Raw genomic sequence first — 23,278 nt, 5'->3', positions numbered from 1 at the left:
CAGCTCTCTATGATCTAAAAGCTCTTAACCATCATGCTCTAAAAAGGAAAGAGTCCCTTAGGAACCATGCTTTGAGGACACACCAGTCACAAAGAGCAGGGGCACTCTTATACCTACTATGCAACGTGGGCAGCACCCATCTACCCACAACCCTCACTCTCCCTGGCCTCCCACATAGAAATAGCACAACAGACAAAAGCCAAAGGGAAGTGTGACAAAGTGGCAAAGCAGCTAAGAGAGGGGGTTCTGTATCCCAAATTCCTGGGTTTGAGCCCCAGTTCTGCCATTCGTTAGCAATGTGATTTTGAGCAGTTTCCTCCCTGGAATATAATAATAATATCGTCCTGGGTTGTTGGGGAAGTTAAGTGAGCTAACAAGGTTAGCGCAACGCCTGGCGCGTGGCTGTCATTACATTATGATCACTGGGGAAACAGCCCAGCTCAGCGGGCTCCAGATGGGAGGGGTATTCCAGAGAAGGGCCTGGCCTGAGAAGACCTGGCCCTCCTGGACTGTGGCCAACCACTTCCTGTGCTCACAACAGTCTCAGGAGTAAAATTCTTCACTGGGAGGTGTGGGAAGCAAAATGCTTTCCCGCTGCTGATCAGCTGTGATCCAAGAAATAAGAAACTCACCCTTGGGACACTCTCCTGGGACCATTAGAAACCTTCCCCTCTCTGCTAGAATAATTTCTACAGCGAAACCCACAGGCATAGCATTTCACAGAAGCTGTGAAAGGAAACCCTACCATGAACCTCAGAAATGAGGGGGGGGGGGCTCTGGAGAGCCCTTTCAGCCTCCTGCTCCTGCAAATGCTCTGGGCTTGGTATTTGAGGATAGCTGGGAAGGGAGCGGGCTCTCTAACTATATTAGACAGGAACCAGCAGAGAGGTTGGGTCATTGGATAAATATTTAGAGTGAAAGTGCGTTAAGATGGCCATGTCGGGCAACAAAGATGAAAATCCCTTTCAATCCATTGAACCCACGGTGATAAGGGCACATTTCACCCATTAAAGCAGCAGCTGGAACTGAGAGCTTTTATCATCTGACAGACTGTCTCTAGAGCTGGCTTGGAGCCATATTAAATTTTTCCTATGGCCTTCTTCCCCACAAGACGTCATGTACATCACAGTTTAACAGACGTTTAGTGTGTTCCCACCAGGTGCCAGGGCTTGTGCTAGGCTCGGGATGCAGAGACGGTAAGACTTGGTCCCTGCCTTTAAGGAACCCAGTCTTGCCTTCCTGAATCTCCTCACAGCATCACACAAGTGGCTGCGTGATCAGTCCTTGCTCTATGTGTGTCCCCAATTGGTGTTTCCTCATCTGGATGGAGTCAGTGGTTTAGAGGGCTCTGTTCATTTCTCAGGAAGGGAAAATGAGGAATAGAATGAACCCAGGAGTCCTGCCCACCCTCCTTGGGCTCAAAGGAACAACCCAAGGCCATCTGGTCAGCCTTTTCTCTGGTTCACCATAAACCCACAGAGACAGATCCCTCTTGTCCATAAAAGTCTCTGGGGAACACTCCCTACCACTGCATACTTTCTGCCATATCTTAAAGCCTCAGGAGTCAGGTAACTCTCTAACCCAATCTCAGCCCCTGCTGCTGCTGTGTCAGCCCATTTCCTCTTGTTCTCACCTCAGTGAAGGTTAAGAACAGTTGCTGTTGGGAGATTGAAAAATATTTCCATCAGCCCTCAGCATTCTGGGAGAATGTCCTAAAGTAGGGATTCCTCAGATGCTGCAGCACACTGATAATGCACAATGTCTAATATTGATAGACAAGCAAAGCAGATTCATAGACAGCATGTAATTTATCCCTCATTACTTTCCACAATTTCTAACCAGCAAACACTGATGAGGACCTGAAGTCTGGAGGGGTGAAGTGGAAGGTTCACAGTCACATAGCTGGGAAGTCACAGGCAAAGAGCCACCAGGGTCTCAACCTTGGTTCTTCCAGTTGCTAGCCTGTGACTCTCTGTGACATCCCAGAGCTGGAGGGATGGGGGACACAACTGCATGCATCTATATGCTTGTTCCCTTTCATCCTGACTTGTGTCTCTGCTCCTCTTGCTCAGACTGGAAACATGAGTTGGCTCAATAAACCCCAAATGGTGATATTCTCGAGCCCCATACCTTCTCTTCAAATGCATGATATTAATACACATATTAATACATTCAAATACATCATATAATACATTTCTCATAGCTCCTATTTTCCTGCTTCCATCAGAATCACCAACATTTTAGTCTCCCAACACATCTACCTAACCCTAAAAGTCATAATATCCACTATAACTTATAGCCACTATTTCAGGCCCTGGAATACCCTTCTCACAACTACACATCACTACTACTATTCCACCATGGGAAACAGCTCTTTCCTGCCAAGAAAAGCCAGTTTTGTGCCTTTGAAAAGCCAGTCAAGTACACTGCCTCCAGAAAGCCTTCCTTGGTTGCTTCTGCCTTAATCTAATTATCCTTTCACTCAGTGCAGTAGGTACCTAGTAGAGAAGCGGTTTCCATCTGTGCCTCAAAAAGGAAGGTTCAGGCTCTACACCACTGCCATTGCCTGACCACACTGGGCACTCAGCAAATGTACCCAGAGCAACAACAATAACAACAAAAAGTAAGCACAATCCAGTCACTCAGGGGGCAAGAACATGAGGCAGATTCCAACTCTGGTGCCAGGAACCTAACAGCACAGTGCGACTCTAAAGCCAGCTGGGGATCATGATGTCATTTATTTTATATACTTTATATAACTTTGTACAATGTCTAAGCTTTGGGCCAGGAGTCCACCAATGGTTTGTCTAAACTTAAGAGAGCAAAGGATTGGTGCAGGAGTTTCCCATTGCTATCCTCAGACCCTCCAGGGATGCAGGGACCCACTCACTCCACAGCCTGGCCGAACATGTAACCAACACTAGGTGGCAGCAACCACAGGATATATCTAGTTGGCAAGGACACCAATGTTCTAAGTCTCCAGACATGGGGTCCTACTTGCCCTCCTGGAACAGTCCAGAGTAGCCCGCCTGTCCTGTGGGCAAGCGGGTCCCACCACCGTGTCCTGCTGGGAGATGGGAGAGGGAAATGGCTGCAAATGAACTGTTTCCACACCGCATGCCTGTCAGATGCCCCTGGGCCTGTTTCCCAACGCAAGAATCCAGACAGTGCTTTGCAAAGGACACGTGCATGGAGATTGAGGGCACCCGCGTTAGATTCAGTTGGGTTGTGGTGGAGTGGGCAACAGGCAGGGAGGGCACCCACCACAAAAGTTGGGCTCCCGCCACGCGACGTGCACGCCTTTCCGGGCACAGGCAGCGGCATAGTTGGCCACGGCGTTGCACAGGCAGTCCCTGCCGTCGGAGCAGGAGCAGACGTCGTAGTGGCAGTTCTGCAGGTAGGGCAGCGGGCCCACAACGTGGTGGCAGGCTTCGAACTTGGAGGACGTCAAGAGAGCACATGCCTCCTCCGCGAACTTGGCTGTGGGGAAGAGAGGGGCGAGTGGGGCTTGGCCAGGGTGCTGTGGGCCCCAGGGGCCAAGGATGGCTCCTACTCCGAAATTCCCATTCTAGATTCTCCTTCAGCAGTACATGCTGCAAAAACAACTTCTCTCAGCTGTGGGAATCATGGTGATTTACCTTCCACAGCCAATACACTTTCCTAATTATGTTTGCTTAAATACATAATAAGCCACGTAGCCACAGCACACCCACTGACAGAAAGGAGAAATAGTTCCATAACGGGCTAGGTAAGTGGGAGACCTTTGTGTAGGACTGAAATGTTGCTGCCGGTAAATCTGCAAATGGGCATTTATCTGCTGATAATTTAATTCTGACTTTGGGTGGCTGCTGCTCCCACAGACTGAGAAGGTCCAGAGGCCCCGAACTGCTTTCTGTTCTTTTCTTTCCCAGGGTTTGGCCCACGGAAGGCGCTCAAGAAAGGGACTTTGAAGAATAAATGATCCAGATGCAGATAATCAAATTCTGATGGTGAAAACCAAGCGGCCCCTCCCCCAACTGTCCCATGGAGTGCGCTGGACGTAGGAGACCTCGGGGCCCTGCGGAGTCCCCGCTCCCCCCGGGCTCGCGTACTCAGGCGCGGGTTGAGGGTACACGGGTCGCTGGGCTGCTTCCGCAGGTCCTCACACTCCCCGCGCAGCTTCCAGGCGTTGCCGAAGTCCTCCACCAGGGGCTCCACCAGGCCCGCGGGCGTGCGGAAGTCGTCGCCCTTGTCGCCGTTGTAGTTCCCACACAGGCCGCAGGTCCTCCCCGCGTAGACTGGGGACAGCTGTGGGGGAGAGTGGGCCACCTTGGAGCAGCTGCCGCCAAAGCAGCCACAGCTTCCTTTCGCTAGTGAGATGGTTTTAATAAAAAACCCTCCTCACTGAAAAATAAATATGAATTTAATAAACCGCCGCGAAGCCCTAGGCTGCAGAAGAAAGGAAAAAGCTAACTACAGTATCGTTTACCACCAGCTCCATCTGGGCTCTTAAATCATCAGAGACCTCTCATGCTGAATGGGATTTTAGAGATTATCCAGCCATTTACTGATGGCGAAAATGAGTCCCAGGGAGGGAAAGGAACTTGCCTGAGGTCACAGAGCTGAGACCAGTAGTCAGTTTGAGCCCCCATGCAGTGTGCTGTCTACCCCCTCACCTGTCAGAGTAGATGCCTAAAGCCTGTGGGCCCTGACACCCACCAGAATCTAGTGCAAAGTCAACATCCCTTTATTGAATGTTCATATCCGTCACACATGTGGACAAAGCAGGCTGAGTCAGTTATGGTCCAAGTCGTCTCAGGACTCACATTTGGTGACAAAAAACACCTTCCTAACTATCTGTATTTAACTCAGTCACTGAGCATCATTGAAGAGAAAAGGCCAGGAGCCAAGAGGGACTCTAGGGGTTGTGACAGGAGGAGGTGGGGTCAGTCAGGACTCTGGGGCAGCCTGCCAGGGTGACCAGAACGGGTCCTGGAGTTAAACTCCATCAGCATGTGGCTCATTCTCCATCCTTCTGAGTCCTAAGTGTATACTCAGGGACAACTTAGGGAGTCAAGCCCCCTGCCTCTCACAGAGCACAGCTGGGGGCATCTGCAGTCTCTTCTGAGGGAGCCCTGGTTCAAAGACGGTGCTTGACGGGGCCCCAGAGTCCTGCTCCTGCGCTGCATGTAATTAGTGCCACCTGATAACCTCCCCGCATTCTGAGACCCTCATGCACTTGTGGTCATCTCTTGGACGACCCCTTCCAGCTTCCAGCTCTGACTTAACAAGATGCAGGATGAACAGTCTAGTGGAATGTTCCGCACCCATATAAAATATACCCAAGTAAATAGCATTTATGAGAAAAAGGATGAAGTCATGTTTCCTTGTTTGATTTACGAATATCACCTGAGGCACCCAGCTCTTCCCTGACCCCCCTATTTAAAATGGAACGCCTCCCAACCCTGGCACTTCCTGCCCCCTTCTCTGCTTCATTTATCTCCCCAGGATTTATCACCTTCTTGTATGTGATATCATTTACTTGCTGGTTTGGTTTATTGTCTGTCTCCCCCCATTAGAGTTTAAACTAAATGAGGCAAGGATTCTTGTCTGCTTTGTTTCACTGTTGTAACCTCAGCCTCTCCAATGGTGCCTGTGGACACTCACTAAGTATGTGTTGAAGAAATGAATGGTTGAACAAATAACTGAATAAATTCGTGGATGAATGAGGTTCTCCTCTGGATGCAGGCTGAAATGCAATGCCAACAGTCAAGGCCAGCCCTGAACAAAGCAGCAAAATTGGTGATGAGTCTTCCCCCTCACCCATGTCTCAGCATTCTTTCTCTCTTTCCTCATTCTCAGATCCTGAGTGCCCTCTTGCTCCCCAAAGTGTCCTCTTGTTTATCCCACCAGGCCTGCCATCACTACCATGCCCCACTCTCAAAAATGGTGTCTTCCTCTATCCACTTGGCTTGTCTCAGGGATCAGCTCGCCCAGTGTAGAAGAGTGGGTATATCCATGGAGGCCAGCCCTACATTATCCCAACATCAGGGACTTACAGAACATGCTTGCTATTTGAAATAAACCTCAGAGCAGTGCCCCTTCTGACAAAGCGAAGACCATCCGAGAGTCCTTTCTACACCACTCTGCTTAAGGGCCCTGCATCACAACCAGCAGGACCCTGCTGTCTGGACCACCTGGCCCTCAGTGACAGGGCATCCGTACCTCACCTGGGGGCAGGGGGCAGGCAAAAAGAGACCAGGGAGCTCTGCAGCACCTCACCAGCCTCTTCTCTGGGTCAGTGCACTCAGCCTGCCTCTCCCAGTGCCCTGCCTCCAGCTAGTGTCCTCCACGGACAGCCCCCATAAACCCCAGGGCTCAGCCCAGTGATGTGCATGGCCACCTGACCCATCCACAAGTGCTCCCTTTCCTCATCTGGACCAAAACACGGAGGACAGTCCTACAGCTACAGGGTCACCTGCTCCTGTCCTGAATCTTGACGAATGAAGTCCTCGTCTTATTAGTTAAACGGACTAAAACCCACCCCAAAGATAACCCTGCATCCCATTCCCACAGAAAGAAGCCTTCCTATCTCTCCTCAGAAGACAAACAAACAACAGGAACCTGAGAAGGACAGCCACCCAGACTGCTGACTGAGGGAAGAAATCACGCAGATCAAGAGAAGCCTTTCTGGGACAGCGGAGGCTCCTGAGAAAGTGGAATGGCTAATAGGAGAAGGCACCTCCCTGAAAGACCAGCATGCAGGAGGTGACGTTAGAGATCCGAGTTCTAGTCCTCTCTGTAACCAAATGACCATGAAACCTGGGGCAAGTCACGTTCTTGCTCCAGAAATGATAGTTCTTTATTTCCAACTGTAAATGAGGGCTGACAAGAAGACCTCCTCGTGCTCTATTGTCTGTGATCATAAGGCTTACTTTTTATAAAAGAAAAAAAAAAGGTAGTTAATTTGGCACCCTCTCAGGGACTTTAAAACAAGAGATGGTGTCAGAGAAACCAGATGCCCATCACAGGATTACCCCACGGGCCCTGTGGAACACGTGACCCGGGGACACAGGAAAGGGCTGTCCAAGGTATTTAGGATATAGGGCAGCGTGGTCTTGGGACCCATTGGAGGTTTCTGAGACCCTTTCAAGGTGTCCTGCAAGGCCAAAACTATTTTCATAATAACATAAAGACATTATCAGGCTTTTCCCCTCTCATTCTCTTATAAGTATGCAGCAGAGTTTTCCAGAGGCTACCTGACATGTAATATTACAAAAGATTGAATGCAGAAGTGCATGTAAGATTCCAGCTGTCTTCTATTAAACCAACCATTAAAGAAATTTGCAGAATTGTAAAACAATTATATTTTTCTCACTACTTATTCTTGTTTTGGAAAATATAGTTATTTTTCCAAAAAAAAAAAGTTTATATTACCTTGTGGGCTAGTTATTTCTAAATGAATTCATAAACACATATTTTAAATGTCTCTGATTTAATTTCTAATCTGGTAAATATCAGTAGTTAGAACCGTCCTAAAAGATCTTGAAGTCCTCAATAAATGTTAAGAGTGCAAAGATACCTGAAGACCAAAGAGTGAGAAGCACTGGTCTGTGAGCAGGACGTCACCCAGACAGCTGCTGCAGCTCTGCCACCAGCAGTGCGGGCCCATCTCCCAAGCACCCTGAGCCATGATTGCTTTGTTTATTAAATGGCAGTGACAATACCTGCTAGGCAAATTTCCAGAGAAAAACGAATCTGGAAGCCCTGTGAAATACATGGATCCCTATCCAAACGTGAGTCTAGGACCACAGAGAACAAGAGGAAGTGGCCCTAGTCTGCAGAGGCCCAGGGCCCAGTGGTTCCCAGTGTAATGCTCCCCAGGCAGTGGATGGCTTTGTCCCCGGGGTGGGGTGCACGACAGCCTTGGCTGTGAGTTCTAATTTGGCTCTTTCCTTGCTGCCCACAGTGGGCACCCCAGAGACTCCCCTACTCCCAGGCCTTCTCGCAGCCAGGAGCCTGGGCAATACATCTGCCCTTCTCAGCCCCTCAGCCCACCACCTCTAGAGACCCTGGGGGTACCAGAGCCCCATACATGAGAACCCCCAGGGTGAACAAGGGGTGCCCAGACAGCAAACACCAGGCCCTCATAAACAAGAGAGGCCTGTTCCTCACTCTGGAGGCCTGGGGCTTGGGGAGAAAGGAATTCTTCTCCCACACACAAAGCCACTCTGCCCAGAGCACAAGGGGTACTTTGTACAGCCAGGCTGCAGGGAGGCAGTGCTCAGGAGGGGGCCTACCTTCACCAGTAGTCTCCCGCGGCCATCCCAGTCCATCTGCAGGTCCTCCCCATAGCTGAGGCGCACAGAGGCCATCACGGTGTGCTGGATTCGGAGGTCACCTGGAACCGAGCAGGGGCAGGATTTAGGCGGAGATGGGGAGAGGGCAGAGTGGTGGCAGGCAGGTGTATCGTAGGGAGGGATGGGGTGTCTCACAAAGGACTGGAGCAATGAAAGCAATCAGTTATGGGGAAGATGGAGAAGTCCATGAACCTTAAGGGGGTCTCAGGAGGAAGTGTGATCAGTATGGGTGTAAGTGCAAATAGAGTTTCCGAACAAGGTGCCTCCCATTCCTGCGGTAGCCTGTCATTCCCCCTATTGCCACAAGAGGGCGGAAGAGTCTTATGCAACCTTAGCTTGGGACGGTGCCCTGAGCCAAGGATGCGTCTCCCCAATGCCTGAGCATTCCCTGAGCCCCTCTGCTGTTACACAATGATTCCAGGCTGAATTAGTCGTCATGACTGAGCGATGCTGTCTGCAAAGCTGATACTGCAGTTCTCACGGGAAACGAGGTAGGAGGCATACTTCTTGCTCTGGGGAAACATCATCTCATGGGGAGTCAGACACACACAGTGTTAAACACACAGAGACTCACCCAAGTTCACCTGCTATGGGCAATGCCAGGATAATGGACCATGGGGTGGCCAGTGGTCATGAAGAAAAAGAAGAGGGAAGGGGTCGAAAAGCCACTTTGAGGGTGATAGTTTAAATTATGCTGTGCAAAATGGCACAGTGCAACCTGGCAAAGTCACGGGATAGGTAGGTGTTTCCCACAGGTGCCAGGGCCACCTGGCTTTGCCCCATGACATTCTCAGGTCTGACCCATCCCCAGCTATCACCCTGACCTCTCAACATCAGCCTCTTCTCCTTTCCCATCTCAAGTAGAACCAGAACCACCATGCCCAACCCTTAACTTGCCCCTATTGGCTCAAGCCAAGTGAAAATCCTTGTTCCCTTTTCCCATCCATGCTGTCTCCCAGGCCTGGAGCAGCCTCCTCCTCTCCAGCATCTAGCCATCTTCCTCTATTTGTCCTCCTCCTCCAGGAAGCCTTCCTTTCTTGCAGAAATGCATGCCAAGGATACCCAACCTGCCCTCCAAAAATAGCACCCCTCACATTTCCACAGAAGAGGCAGAAGTAAGCACTGCTGAGGGGTGGGGCACCCGAGCCCATGTGAGGAGGAGGGGCCTACCTTGCAGGAGGGGGAGCTGGACATTATGGCCATCCATGGCGATCCCTCCCCCGTGCTTCAGCTTCACAAGGCTGTTGTGCGGGCTGGGCAGGCGGACCGTGACTGAGCGGGTACAGACAGCATCAGGGTCATCAGCACACTGCCAAGAGAAGAACGCAGAGTGATGTCACCACACCCCCACCAGCCCAGCACCCCAGCCCAGGGCCCACTGACTCAGAGAAAGACCCCAACCACAGACAACCTCTGGCCTTCTCACACAGAACAACTCCATTCTCACAGACCAATCTCTGCGATGGAGCCCCCTGGAGTCGTGCAAAAAGAAGGCCCTGAGCCCAGCCTCCCATGGCTCCCGTGCTCTTTTCTGTCCTGCTCTGGTCTTTTATGACCAGACAAGGTTTCTGTCTTGTCCGGTTCTTTGGGCCTATTCTTCCAAAGAGAATCAGAGACTTTGATCCTCACGGCGAGCCCTGTGTACTCTGTCTGCCCTCACCTTGGCCCTGTTCTCTAGAGAAAGAAGTATCCACATGTCCAAGCAGCTCAGGACAGGAGACGGACAACCTCGCCCCATCCCATCACGCCTCAGAGTGCCTCCTGATGGGGCACCTGGCCGAGCTCACCTGCACGGTCTCTATGACGATGGAGAAGGAATGGTCCTCACAGTCCTGGGCCAGCAGGTACTGGCAGACCCCACTGAAGGTGAAGTACCTGTCATCAAAGCTCTTGAAGTGGGACTGTCCTGTGATGAGACACTCCCCTGCAGGGGCACAGAGGAAGGAGGAAGAATAGGAGGAGAAGGGGAAATCTCCTAGAGTGGCCAAAGTGGAAGCCTGTACCAGCAGGGCACACTCTCACTGAAATGCCACAGACGTCCTTCCCCACATCAGTCTAAAAACGAGTTATACAAGAAGAGTCTAAGTCAGGCCCCACTTCTCAAGCTGTTGGATCATTCGGTTCCATGCCCCATTTTATAGAGGGGATAACTAAGGAAGGTGACAGAGCCACACTGAGTTACTGGCAGACCCGGGTCAGAACCTGCAGCTCCTGGCTCTCAGTTCCCCGCAGTTCCCAGCCCTTCCCCACAGCTGCTCCCATGGGTTCTGGCTCCACTGGGGCCAGGCACCCGGAGCCTGCAGAGTGCTCAGCCTGGGAAGAGGCCCTTTTCTGCACTGGCATTGTGGGGGCTCTGGGACACGGCCCCACCAGGGAGACTCCCTGGAGGCAAGTGGGCAGAAAGGCCAGCCTGGAGGGGTGAGGCGGGGTCCTCTCCCAGCTCAGCAGTGCAGAAGCCATCCTTGCCCCCTCAGCTGAAGGGCGGCTCTAAGTCCTCCTCACGGCCACGTCCATGCTTTGATTTCAGTTGGGCGGATGGGGAGCCAAGAGGTCATCTGCCCACGATCTCATCAACGCCTCAGCCAGCTCCCCAGCCCAGGCTGACGCGTCTGTGGGTGAGTACGAGGACTCCCCTTCGTCACCCTGCAACTCAGAGCCCTCAATTTGCCCGCCCCCCCCCACCAAGCCACTACTCCATCCTCCCCCAGGCTCAGAGTAGCTGACTCAATTCACCTGGAACCAGAGATCACACATCCTGGGAAGGTCTATGCGGGGGGGCCGGGGGTCTCCACTACTGTCTCCAGTGATCCCCACCCCAACTTAGGGCAACCCCGTCTCCAAGGCCTACCATAGACCCACTGAAGCTGAAGCACTCATCTGGATCCCTTTCCAACCTCCCTTTAGCTATTCCCTCTCACCTTTGCCTTCACTTTATAGAAAAATAAATATAGACACACACCATAGCCGGTCCATAAAATAGAGGGCTCTCATTTCCCACCCAGACACCCCTGACCTCCAAACAGCAGAAACTTATTCTCCATCGCACCAACGTTATCTAAACCTGAAGGTTCCCCTAAGAGAGTCCTAGAGCCAGTCCCACCTGGGCCCATCTCCAGGGGCTGCTACTGGGCCCTGTCACACAGTCAAGGGGTCCCCAAAGGCCACAGAGAGATTCCAGCTGCGTATGTGTCAAAGACAAGCTCCATAGGCACCCACTGCCTGCCACTTCATGCCTATATTTGCACTGAAAGGCAGAGCAGACATGGTCAGGGGCCAGGTCACACAGCTTTGGAGCCCCGTGTGGCCCTCCTTTGTATGTGTTGGGAGCAGGGACTGGGAGGCACTACGCTTTTATGGTGTGCGTCCCTCTGCCTAGTCCCCAGGGCAGCTGACCCCTCCCAGGATGGCATGCGTCAGGATGGCACACTCAGCCCAGAAGAAATTAGCAGAAAGTAGGGAGGCTCCAGACCATTCTCATCCTCATCACCTTCTGAGCTAATCAATATATATTTGGTCTTTGTCCCTGGCTCCTGACACAGAGCTTCCAAAACCCTTGGAATGGCCTAGGTGACAGGATGGTCCTTTGTTCTAAGGAAGCCTTGAGGGGCTGGAGATTGATTTAATAATCAGTCATGCCTACATAACAAAACCTCCATGAAAGCCCCAAAACCACAGGGTTTAGAGGGCTTCTGGGTTGGTGAACATATCTACCTGTCGGAAGGTGGTGTGCCCCAAGTCCCTAGGCACAGATGCTCCCTGCCAGACGTTGCCCTATGTACCTCTTCATCTGGCTGTTCATTTGTATCCTTTATGCTATCCTTTATAATAAACCAGGAAGTCAAGTGTTCGCCGGACTTCTGTGAGCTGCTCCAGCAAGTTATCAAACCTGAGGAGGGTATTGTGGGAACCCTCAATGTGTAGCCAACTCAGACAGAAGTGAGAACCCAATGCTTGCGATTGCCGTCTGAAGCACGGGGCAGCCTTGTGGAACTGAGCCCCTACCCTGCGGGGTCCGAGCTGACTCAGGATAGTTAACGGCAGAACTGAACTGGATTGTAGGACACCCAGTCGGTGTCCAGAAAGTCAGAGAACTACATGGGGGGTGGGGTGGGGGAGAAAGACACACACATTTGGTGTCAGAAGTGCTGTGAGTAGAAATAATAGATCGTGCTTTCCCACTGCATTGTCCCAGAAGGGGCAAGAGTGAAGGGTCACTGTTCTTGGAAGTCCGAGCAGAACAGGCAATGAGGAAGGGACCAGGGTCATCCTAGCTGATTGTGAACATGCTGGAATTCCGAATCCACTGATGTCACAACCTTTTTTTGAAGGACTATTTCTCAGAAATCACCACCATTCTACAGAGTGATATTGTCCTCCGTGTCAAATGTCTTGGCCCTGTTGCAGTAAAATGGGTGGGAATTCTTCCCCCAACATTTCTGTTTTCTCAGGAACACTCTTATCTGAGTAAGAAATTGGAGTTTCATTATCTTTGACAATGTCCAGGAAAAGAGGGGTCAAGAAAAATGTGCAAACATTTGAAAACAAAACTTGCAGGGCTAGAATCTAATCCTCTGATCTGATTTCCTGCTCTGCCCCCCACTGGTATGTGTTCCAAAGTTTCTCGGGAGTCAGAAATCTAAATATTTTATTTAGCTTATCTCTTTGATACAATTGAGGGATGGAGCTGCAAGCACAGGAAACCCAGGCACCTGGATGGGTGAGCTGGTAGGTAGAACTTAGCCCTGGGAGTTGGACCATCAGCCGAAACATGGGCAACACTCACCCATCCTCTCTGCCCAGGGGGACACCGAGGACATTCCCAGCAAAAGGCAGCCCTGGGCAAACAGCTGGCTTACTGCCAGACAAACAAGGTGGGCAATAAAAGTTTCGTGAACAAATAAAAGCAAGTGATTCTTAAAATAGCACAAAAAGTAGAACCTCCAGAAGTTAAAGCAGATCTATTACGAAGATGCTCCCTCACTAAAACTTTTTTTTAAATCTCTCATCTTATGAAACACATTACCTCTTCTAAACAAACCGTTGTTGGCAATAAGTGAGCTTCCACAGGGCTGCTCTGCTCAGCTCATTTGTTTCCATTGTTTTCCAGACAGCTATAGAAGTACCAGCTCACAGACCTTTAGCAAAGCAACTCAGACTTCCTCCCAATGTAAATATTCACCAAAGCCTGCCTCTGAATCACAATCACATAATTTCAACCAAATGTGCAAGGTGCATTTCCAAGTGCTCTGTGGATACCATCTCATTTACTGCTCCCTTGAGCTGGTCATTATTATCCCCAGTTTACAGAAGCAGAAACTAAAGCACAGAGGAAAACTCATCCAATGCCCCAAAGGAGTCAAACAAGGATTTGCACGTGGGCATCGGACTGGCTCCAAAGCCCAGAGCACTCTACACCACCCAGTACAGCCTCACGGGTCAGCTCCTATCATTTCTCATAAGCTTGATTGTGCGAGGGCCACGCCTGGTTGTTCTGATCCTGGGCACACGTGGGCAGCTGGGCAGGGATGTGGAGACTGAGTAGAAGAAAGCCTTGGCTGTGACCATGATGTGCTGGGCTGCCCTGAAGGAGGTGTGAGTCCAGAAACCCCAACATGGGCTGGGTAGGCCACAAGAGACTTTCCATAGAACGTAGAAATGCACACATTTACTGGAGAAGCATCAGCCCTGCTTTACTTATCACTCCAGGAAGATAAACTTCCTTCCTGGAGGCTTTCAAAACAGGCAGCTTGAATCCCAAGGCTGAAAGCCAGGGCTATGTTAGAATGCATTAGAAATTATCCCAAACCAAATGAGTAACAAGTGTACCAAGGTCCCTTCCCTCTCCAGACCAGGCAGGTTCTTAGGCTCCCCACACAACCAAGCTCAAGGTAGGCTCAGCTCTGTCTCATCCTCCTGCCCCACCTGCCCAACCTGCCCCAGCCTCACACCACCCCTCCCCATTCCGGGCTCCTTTGGGCCTGCACTGGAACCTGAATGAAAAAGCCGTGGCTGCGAGGATGAAAGTGGTGAACACTCACTGAGTGCTTGCTGTGTGCCAAGTCACAACAGCTTCCATGGGATGAAGCTGCTGTTATCACCCCCATTTTACAGATTAGGAAACTGAGGCTTCAAATGATTAGGCCGTTTGTCAAAAGTCACTCAGCTAGTGACTGGTGAAACTGTAATTCCAGCCGCGCTGCCTGAGTCACAGCCTATGCCCCAGCCGTAGTATTATACTCCATTCCACGCTCATAGGATTTGGGTCACAAAAGGAAAGCCCTCCATTCATACCTTCCCAGCTCCAGAAGAGTACCTTCCACACTTCTCCATCAGGAGTTTGAAATTCCACAACCAGGGCTATATTTGTTTCAAGAAATATAGCCCTTACTAACAGGAATGCTCCTTCCTCATTAACTTAACCAAACATTTAATGGGACTAAACTAGCAGTATGTTTTGCAGAGGAAGGGAAGAGGGTCTCAGGGCTACCGAAAGGGAAGTCTGCACTCTATGGGGAAACCACAGTCTTGCCTGGGGCTGCCCTAATTCCTAACCAGAATAGAGATGTAAGTGAGCAGTGAAGAACTAAACATGTCACAGAAGCTCCAGCCCCTTCCCATACAGCCTGCTTCCCCGAAAATAAGACCTAGCCAGACCATCAGCTCTAATGCGTCTTTTGGAGCAAAAATTCATATAAGACCCGGTCTTATTTTACTACAATATAAGACCCAGTCTTTATAATATAATATAATATAATATAATATAATATAATATAATATAATATAATATAATATAATACCGGGTTTTATATTAATTTTTGCTCCAAAAAAACACATTAGAGCTGATGGTCTGGCTAGCTCTTACTTTTGGGGAAACACAGTAGATTGATGCTTGCCTGGGCAATTTTTTCTCCTTTCCACTCCCCATATATAACACTCTCTGTGCTAGGCAGCTTCTAAGATGCCCCTTCATGGTCCCCACCTACTATATTCATGTCTTTTTGTGACCCTGACACCTTGAGTGCAGAATGGGCATGTTGACTTGTTCCTAGTAAATATAACACAGCAGAAGTGAAAGATGTCACTTTGGAGATCAGGGTTTTAAAAGACTGTGGCTTCTGTCTTGGCTGCTCTCCCTCACTCTGATGTCACTCATCCTACAGGAAGCCAGCTGTCAAGTCATGAGGCAGCCCCATGGAGGAGTCCACATGGTGAAGGACAAATGCCCACCAACCATCATATGGTTCGAAGTGATCCCCTCACCCCAGTGGAGCCTTCATATGAGACCACGGCCCCAGCCAATAACTTGACTGCAGCTTCATGAGAGACCTGAGGGCAGAGGCACCCAGCTAAGCCACACCCGGATTCCTGACATGCATAAAACTCTGAGATAGTACATGTGTGTTGTTTTATAAGTTTGGGGGTAATTTGTTACAGAGTAATAGACAATAAGTACACTCTCATCTTATTCCAGAGAATCAAAACCCAGCTCTCTATTTCTACGACTCGCAACGTCAGCTTTTCCAGGGACTGCGGAGAAACAGCAGCCTGCTCTTTGCTTCACTAGTAGAGCCAAGCATATCCCCTTCCAGAACCTTCCCATCAGAAGCTCTACCAACAATTATCACACTGGGGGCACAAGACAGCCCCACTAACAGCTGAATCATGGCAAGCTGTAGAAATATACCTGTGTGCTACAGATAGATAGAAATGGACTGGGAGGCAACAACCAACTACACTCCAGAACTAGAAATAAAGGGTCAGAGGCTTTGAATATGCAGAGCAATAGCTTAGTGGTGTTGTTGGCCAAATATCAAGACACTCAGTGGAACACAGAGTTGGAACTGGTTATCCTCCCATCAAAGCTTCAAGAAAAAAATTTTGAAGCTATTTTCTAATTTTTGAATTGAAGACCAAGAGATTATATTGTCTAACACAGATCAAGCATTCCATCATGCACACAGTGGGTGTTCAAGTAACCGTTGGATGGATGGATGGATGGATGGATGGATGGATGGATGGATGGATGATAGATGGAAGACCCTTCCTATAGAAAGTAGTTATTGAGAATTCCTAATCTGGTAGTCAATCTGACAAAACACAATAAACTAAATTCCTAATTCCGTCTACTGTGGCTCACAGATCTTATATAGTGAATGATTATTTAAATGTTAAAAGTTTTTTCACAGGTCAACTGCAGCAACCTCATGTCTTTCAAAGGGCTCCCTCGGTCTTTCACAGGGTGTGATTATGCACTTGCAAGAGCAATCTTTTGTCCTTCATGCTTCCTTCAAGAATTGCACAGAAGATAAACTAGCTGCTTGGCCATCCCTTGGCCAGATTAATTGACCTATCTTTAGTGACCACTTTCCATTTAGTTCCAGAATTTTCCCAGTATAGTGGGTACTGGGTAAGGTCCTAAGTGACCCTAAAGCCATAGACCCCAAATATGATCCCAGATATCCAAGCTCAGCCCCCTGCTAGCCCACCAAAGCCAATGTGGCCTCTTGGGGATACAAAGAAGGAAGCCTGTTGTTATCTGCTTGTTTGCCTTGCAATATTTTATTGCACTCTAAAAACATGAGGACCCACAAAGTAGCATCTACCATGCGAGCTAAGGCTGAGCTGGTCTTTAAGTGTGGGGCCTCTCCAGAGCTCATGAAGGATGTAAAGATCCTCCTGCAAAAGGATGGATCACTGACTGGGAGGGACAGCAAAGAGAAGGACAGAAGTAGAAGTCTGGCAGTTGTGAGTTTAAGTCCTGTCTCTGTTGCTTAGTAGCTGTGTGGCCTTGGGCAAGTTATTTGACCTCTCTGGGTGTTTCCTCTTCCATACAATGGAAATAAATTGTACCTGCCTCACAGGTTGTTGTGATGAGGTGATACATGTAAAGTGCTTAGCAGAGTGCCTAACACATAGCAAACGTCACACGCGTGACCACAAAGGAGAAAACATCAGGAGAAGAGCCAGAGTCCTTGGGAGGTGAGGCAGAAGAGAGCTTTGAATGGGCAAAGTTCGCAGTATGTACAATAGAGTTTGGGGCAAAACAGAGGCGAAAGCAAAGGGCAGAGATTATAATTCAGCTTTTCCTCAGTAGATTTTCCACAATGGGGGCAGGGTAGGAGGAATCATTTTGTGGCCTGATATTCCTAGCTCTTGGACCATGTCAAGGTCTTCACATCAGGCATTTCAAGAAATTCTCCCTTCGGAGAATTACCAGACCCTTCTTCCTCTGAATTTTCCAAAGAACTTGAGTCATCTTTGTTTAATCCACCGTGGCCTTACAGTTTTTATAGCTTATTTAACCTTAATCCTTTGAGCAAACAGGTGATAAGAAAAGGACAATAAAACCTTAGTTCAGATGTTTCTCCCCTTTCAGCCACTGTAGGGCTTCCCTCCACTGGCCCATGAGTGGGTTAGCACAGCTGGTACCTGAAACCAGAGCTGGGTCACAGGGTTGCATCCAGGGGAAGAGTCAAAGGTTGCCTACCTGGGCAATCTTCATTGCTGCAAATCCACAGGCTATTTCGGCAGATGCTGTTGAGGAGAGAAACACAGGTCATGGGTAGTTCTGCAAATTCAGGGTACGTGAACAGATTTAGAGCTCCCCACATACACCACAGCCCCCAAACAAAGAAATCTGGGAGAAGAGAGGACCTGAGGCTAAAGGGGTCTTTATGGAGTGAAAGGTATACAGGACAGGGCTTTGGTCACAGAGGAATCTTGGAGATAATGCCAAGGGGAAGAAACCCTGAAACCCTGACAGAGAGACAGACAGAATAAAAAAGTTAGGTAATGCAATGTGCCTACCCAGGCACTAAGCAATCAAATCACACACACACACACACACACACACACACACACACACACACACACACACACACAGCTGGTGGAAGAGGGGAAGGGAGCTGTTGAAAGGGGTAACACCAAGAACCCTGTTGGGCAGCCCTTGGAAACTCCTGGAAGACGGCCAAGCAGGGAAAGCCAGCAAAGGGAAGAGGCCTGGACACCAAACGAGGAGTTCTTTTCCCCGTGTGCAGAGGACAGGTGAAGTTAGCCAGAGGAAACCTCCAGAGCAGCTTCTTGAAGAAATGATTTGAGCTAAGCAGACGGCAGCCCAGGCTGCCTGTGGAGAGCCATGGAGGGCAGGCCTGCATGAGTTTCCATGGGCACTGCTGCCTTCTTCCACCTACGAGGTAATGTTCTCAAGGAGAGAAGAACTGCCTATGGCTTGCTGACTGTTACATAGTCCCTTTTCGGGGAGACAGTGTCAGTTATTAAAGCATAGTTTGGGGGGAAAGTTAGATACGTTGTTTGCATGTAAAGAATTACCAGGCCCTTCTTCCTCTGAATTTTCCAATGAATTTGCCTCGTCTTTGTTTAATCCACCGTGGCCTTACGGTTTTCTTAGTTCATTGAACCCCATCTCCTCTAGGCATACCTCTCATGCATCCTTGCTCCCCATTATTGACGTCCACACCCTTCCCCAAACCACCTGCCCCATCTCCACCTCTTCTCCCTCAGCCCAGGCCAGGTCCTGCTCCACTTCCCATTGCCCCTCTTGCCCCGGTTTCCCCCTCAACAACCCCTGGGCAGCTAGCTGTCCCAGACCGCACTGTGCAGCCCCACTTACCAGGTGTTGCAGTCTCGCAAGAGGGAGGCGCCTGGAGGGTACCGCTTCCCAGAATGCACGCAGGAACACTCAGCACTGTCCACGCAGCGGTCTTCATCAAGGAGCTGCCCCTCTGGGTTCAAGGGCATCAAGGCACAGACTCATCATCATCACTCATCTCACAAAAACACAATCCCTATGGGTGATCATCAGCTTAGGGCCTCTTCCAGGAAGCTCCAAGAACTTGCTCTGTGATGTTAATCTTGCACATTAGTGCAATATGAGAGAGGGGGATCGTTAATCTCCACTCTTGATGAAAAAACAGGCAGAGTTTTGCTCAAGGTCTTTCAGTAGGGAAGTCATGACTCTAGGTTGAGTGCTTCTTCCAGGAAGCTCAGAGAACTTGTGTGCTGTTTATTTTTCACATTAATGCCACGAGAAAGAGGGCAAGATAATTCATCTCCATTCGACAGATGAAGAAATCAAGGCAAGCGTTTTGTTCAAGGTCTCCTAGTAAGGAAGTCATGACAAAACACACAGGACTCACTCTTAATAGTTAAGCAGGGTTTTTCACCAACGCTCACAAAGTCCTTCCTGAGAAAGACTTCCTAGTGCAAAGCTCTTTTTCAGCTGAGCTCACATGGCAAACCCAGGAAACATTTAAAAATATCTTTCTCCCAGATCTGTTCCCTGATACTTAACTGAGGAAACAAAACTGCCTCTCAGATTGGGCCACGTGCTCCCCAAACAAAGTCACTGTTGGGGCCCAGACCATCCTTCTGGACCTAGGCACACATGCTTTCATGGATACAGCACAACAGGAAAACATAAATTAAAAATAAATACCAGCTCAATCCTGACCACTCTGTACAGAGACTTTTAAAAAATAAATAAAAGGCCTCTGATTTCAGCAATGAGGAACAAACACAAATGGCCTTCATCTGGCTTCCCCAAGCCACGAGGACTGGCAAGGTCTTGGGTTAGTAAATAAAGTGGGAAGTTTATTACCAGGGCAGTGGCAGCCATCCACGCATTGCTCCTGACACACTTCATTGATGTGAAGGCTCTGGCAGGTTCTGGTGCAAGGGGACACACACTCCTTGTACTCCATGCCAGCAGGGCATTCTGGCCCTGAAACAGAAAGCTCACAAGTCTCTCCAGAGCAGTTCTCTCCGTGCAGCATCTCACAAGCCATGTTGTACTCATGCCCCCTTCGTCTGCTCCCCTCTTTTTTCAGGGCCCCAAGGACCATATCCATCCACCCCAGTGACCAGCATCCCTTCCAAGGCTGTCCCACCCACCCACCCACCTCTAAAGGAACGTCTTCCATCTTGTAAGACCTGGCTAAGACCCAGTAGGGTCACCTGGGGCCACCACCCCTTCTTCTTGGGCATCTGTTCTTCGTGAACAACTTTGCTTTTTTTTTTTGCTCCCCTATATTCTGTCCCTTTCAGCTAAAACCCTCTCAGGGTGATACCAAACTCTTCTAAGCTGAACATGAATGGCCTCCTGGGGCCAAACAAAGAGTAAATGGTGTCCTCATCACATTCTCCACTGAGGGTGCCTCTCCCTCATGAACTTGGCCCCAATCAAACGCCCCACCCAGCCTGGGACACACACCATTCACACCCACCTTCCCCACATGGGTGATATTCCTTCCATATTTATTTCGGCTGTGCTACAGGACTGCCTTCAGAGCTTATTACCTAAGCGTCAGCCCTCCCTGCTGGACCCCGCTACTTGCGGGCAAAAGCTGGCTCTCCTCTCTCTCTCCAACCCTGTTGGCTGACGGATGCTCAGGCCAACTGAAGGACTGGAACTCTTTTCTGGGTTTCGAAACACTAAACAATTGCCACAAACCGGTTCTCCTCCAAGATACATCAGTTATCTCCCCACCCTACCTCCAAAGACCTAAAACAACAGCCCCTCTACTTTACAGAGGAGAACCCAGTGGCTAATAGCCACCTTTCTCACACCCCACAGCAAAGATGAAAAGCTCTAATGTATAAGCTGAAAAAACACAACGTAAGAAATGTGCGTGTGGTGTAAATATTTGGCCGCTTCCCCATCTCTATCAGTCCCCGTGATCTGTGTAATGATTACAGACTGGCTGCCCACCTGCAGGCTTTGATCAGTGGGAAGTCTGGGCAGAGAGGAGGCTTCTGACCAGGGGACCGACCAGACAAGCTCCTACTTAATCATGATAATTTAGGGATGGTGACTCGGGACCCGATGAGATTAGAAAATCAAAACCACGGGTGCCAGGAGGTGAGGTGGAGGGAATGGTGAGCATTGGGCCTGGCAGAGAGAAGGCTGATTTAATGAAAGGGAAGAACTTAATAAAAGCCTGCCAGGCTCTCCAGGATCAGCTGTGGACGGTTTCGCCAACTCCCTGCTCCTCGTCAATTCAGACAGGCAGTCAGCACAGATACTACCTGAAGTTGCCACACTGCTGAGATTCTATTCGGAGGCAGAGAATGTTTTTGTGTCTAGGGGATAGATTTCCTGAAGGAATCATGAGGAACCAAGCGAGACATGACGTGAGAACAGAAGCAGGAGAAATGACCACGGGGACCTTGGGAAGGCCTTTCAAGCCTTGCCACAGCCCTTAAGAGAGGGGACTTCCCCTGTGACCAGGTGGCAAAAGACAGGGGCTGTGCAGGAAGTGGGTCCAGAAACATGGTGGCTTTGCAGGCAGTGTCTGGCTGGGGTGTGGTAAAGGCACACAATCATGACACAGACTGATTGCTTCCTGAGAGACACCCCAAGACAGACAGCACTCTTCCCCAGCCGGGGAAGGTGGGCACTGACTTACGGCATGCGCTGTGCTCTGTCCAGCCATACAACACCATCCCCTGCTGGGCGCAGGCCCGGGCATACTCCAGGAGGGCGATGCAAGGGCACCTCTGCCCCTGGGTGCACGTGCACAGAATCCTTTCACACAGGGCCACGAAAGGCTCAGGGTCCACCAGAGGGTGGCAACGGGCGAACACTGAGGCACTCTTCAGCAGCTGGCACTGCTCCCATAAGCCCTGCAGGAAAAAGATGTCACCTCAGTGAGGACGGCAGCCTGTGGCCGTGGCTTGTTAGTACACTTACTTCATGTCTCCTGAATGTGGCTCTGTGGAGACCTAGCCCTGCCCTGAAAACCAGAGAAGTTCCCTCACTGAGACAGTGCCCGGCACCTAATAGGTACTTATCAGTAGTTATCCAATTAAACAATCCATCAATCAAAGAAAAGAGATTGGACTCATGCTATGTGAAGTGTATGGAGACTAAGTTTGCAGAGCCCAGGAACTGCAGAGTCCAAGGCCCTTGAACTGGTGGCAGGCATTGTCCTCTGAGGGGAAAGAGCAGAGAGAGAAAATAGTGAAAAGGACACTGACCTTGGAGTTCATGTGGAACTCCCCAGGAGGGGAGCTCAGGGTTCAGAGTTCAGGAATGCTGACCAGCCTCTGTGTTGCACTGCCCCAGTCACCTCCCCTACCTGACCTGGATACTCTACACTATAAACGAGAAGGTGAGACAAGGAGGTTTATAAAATAGACATTTCTGGGCCTTACCCCCAGAGATTAAAATCCAGTCTGATGGGCATGGAGTACAACTTTTTCAAACATTCCCTAGGTGATTCGTGGGACCAGACGGAACCAGTTCCCATCACCAAAAATATGCTAGGATTCTATGAACTATAGCAGAGATGTTCTTTCAGGCAAGGGCTATTCCTGGGTTTTACCAGTTTGCTGATACTCTCAATGCAATAACACAAGGCAGGCTTGGAGCTGTTGTCACGGATTACTCCTGAACACATTAGTGTAAACACTCCTATGCTGTATTTGTAAACATCTCTGCATTCTGTGTTTTAATGATTCTAAATGCACATCTTTCCCACAGTTGACATCTCTGAGATTGGAATGCAGCTTACAATTGATATTACACTTGAATTGGCAGCTTTTCTTTCTTAGTGATATATATGGAACATTGATGTGTCTTAGAATCAACGATGTCTTTGATTTGACACTATACCGTATTGTGGCTAGAAATGAGCCCCACTGGGTGCATCATTTCTCTCGTGCTTAGGTATGCTCTCTGACTGGAAACCAGCAGTTCATGAAAGGACTTCAGCTGAAAAGAAAGAAGTACGTAGGGCTGAGCCCTGGAGGCTAGTCCAGAGCAAATCCAGTCTGCTCACACTGCAACGGATGGCCAGAGCAAGCCTGCATGAACCAAGAGCCAGGAGGAGCCAGGGTCTCGTGGGTCTTGTCTTTTGAGGCACCATAGCGAGCATGGAGGAATAGAAATCTGACCCAGTACTGCTCAGCATCCACAAGAC

At 49.7% G+C, this 23,278-nt stretch overlaps 1 protein-coding gene across 1 annotated transcript in view; it reads right to left on the bottom strand.

Annotated features, from left to right (window-relative positions):
* Positions 1 to 23,278, bottom strand: part of VWF (von Willebrand factor) — a 130,550-nt gene that overhangs the window by 77,814 nt on the left and 29,458 nt on the right. The window contains exons 7-15 of the mRNA XM_019754370.2: positions 21,764 to 21,980; positions 19,957 to 20,079; positions 18,970 to 19,081; positions 17,827 to 17,873; positions 10,127 to 10,263; positions 9,510 to 9,648; positions 8,280 to 8,380; positions 4,092 to 4,287; positions 3,265 to 3,480 (exon numbers count right to left, since the gene is read on the bottom strand). Of these exons, the coding sequence (XP_019609929.2) occupies positions 3,265 to 3,480; positions 4,092 to 4,287; positions 8,280 to 8,380; positions 9,510 to 9,648; positions 10,127 to 10,263; positions 17,827 to 17,873; positions 18,970 to 19,081; positions 19,957 to 20,079; positions 21,764 to 21,980 (1,288 nt within the window). The remainder of the gene's footprint in view (positions 1 to 3,264; positions 3,481 to 4,091; positions 4,288 to 8,279; positions 8,381 to 9,509; positions 9,649 to 10,126; positions 10,264 to 17,826; positions 17,874 to 18,969; positions 19,082 to 19,956; positions 20,080 to 21,763; positions 21,981 to 23,278) is intronic.

Source organism: Rhinolophus sinicus, linkage group LG02 (genome assembly GCF_036562045.2).
Source record: "Rhinolophus sinicus isolate RSC01 linkage group LG02, ASM3656204v1, whole genome shotgun sequence".
Lineage (NCBI taxonomy): Eukaryota > Metazoa > Chordata > Mammalia > Chiroptera > Rhinolophidae > Rhinolophus > Rhinolophus sinicus.
Note: the sequence above shows the minus strand (reverse complement) of the source record. Positions and strands in the feature narration are given on the sequence as shown.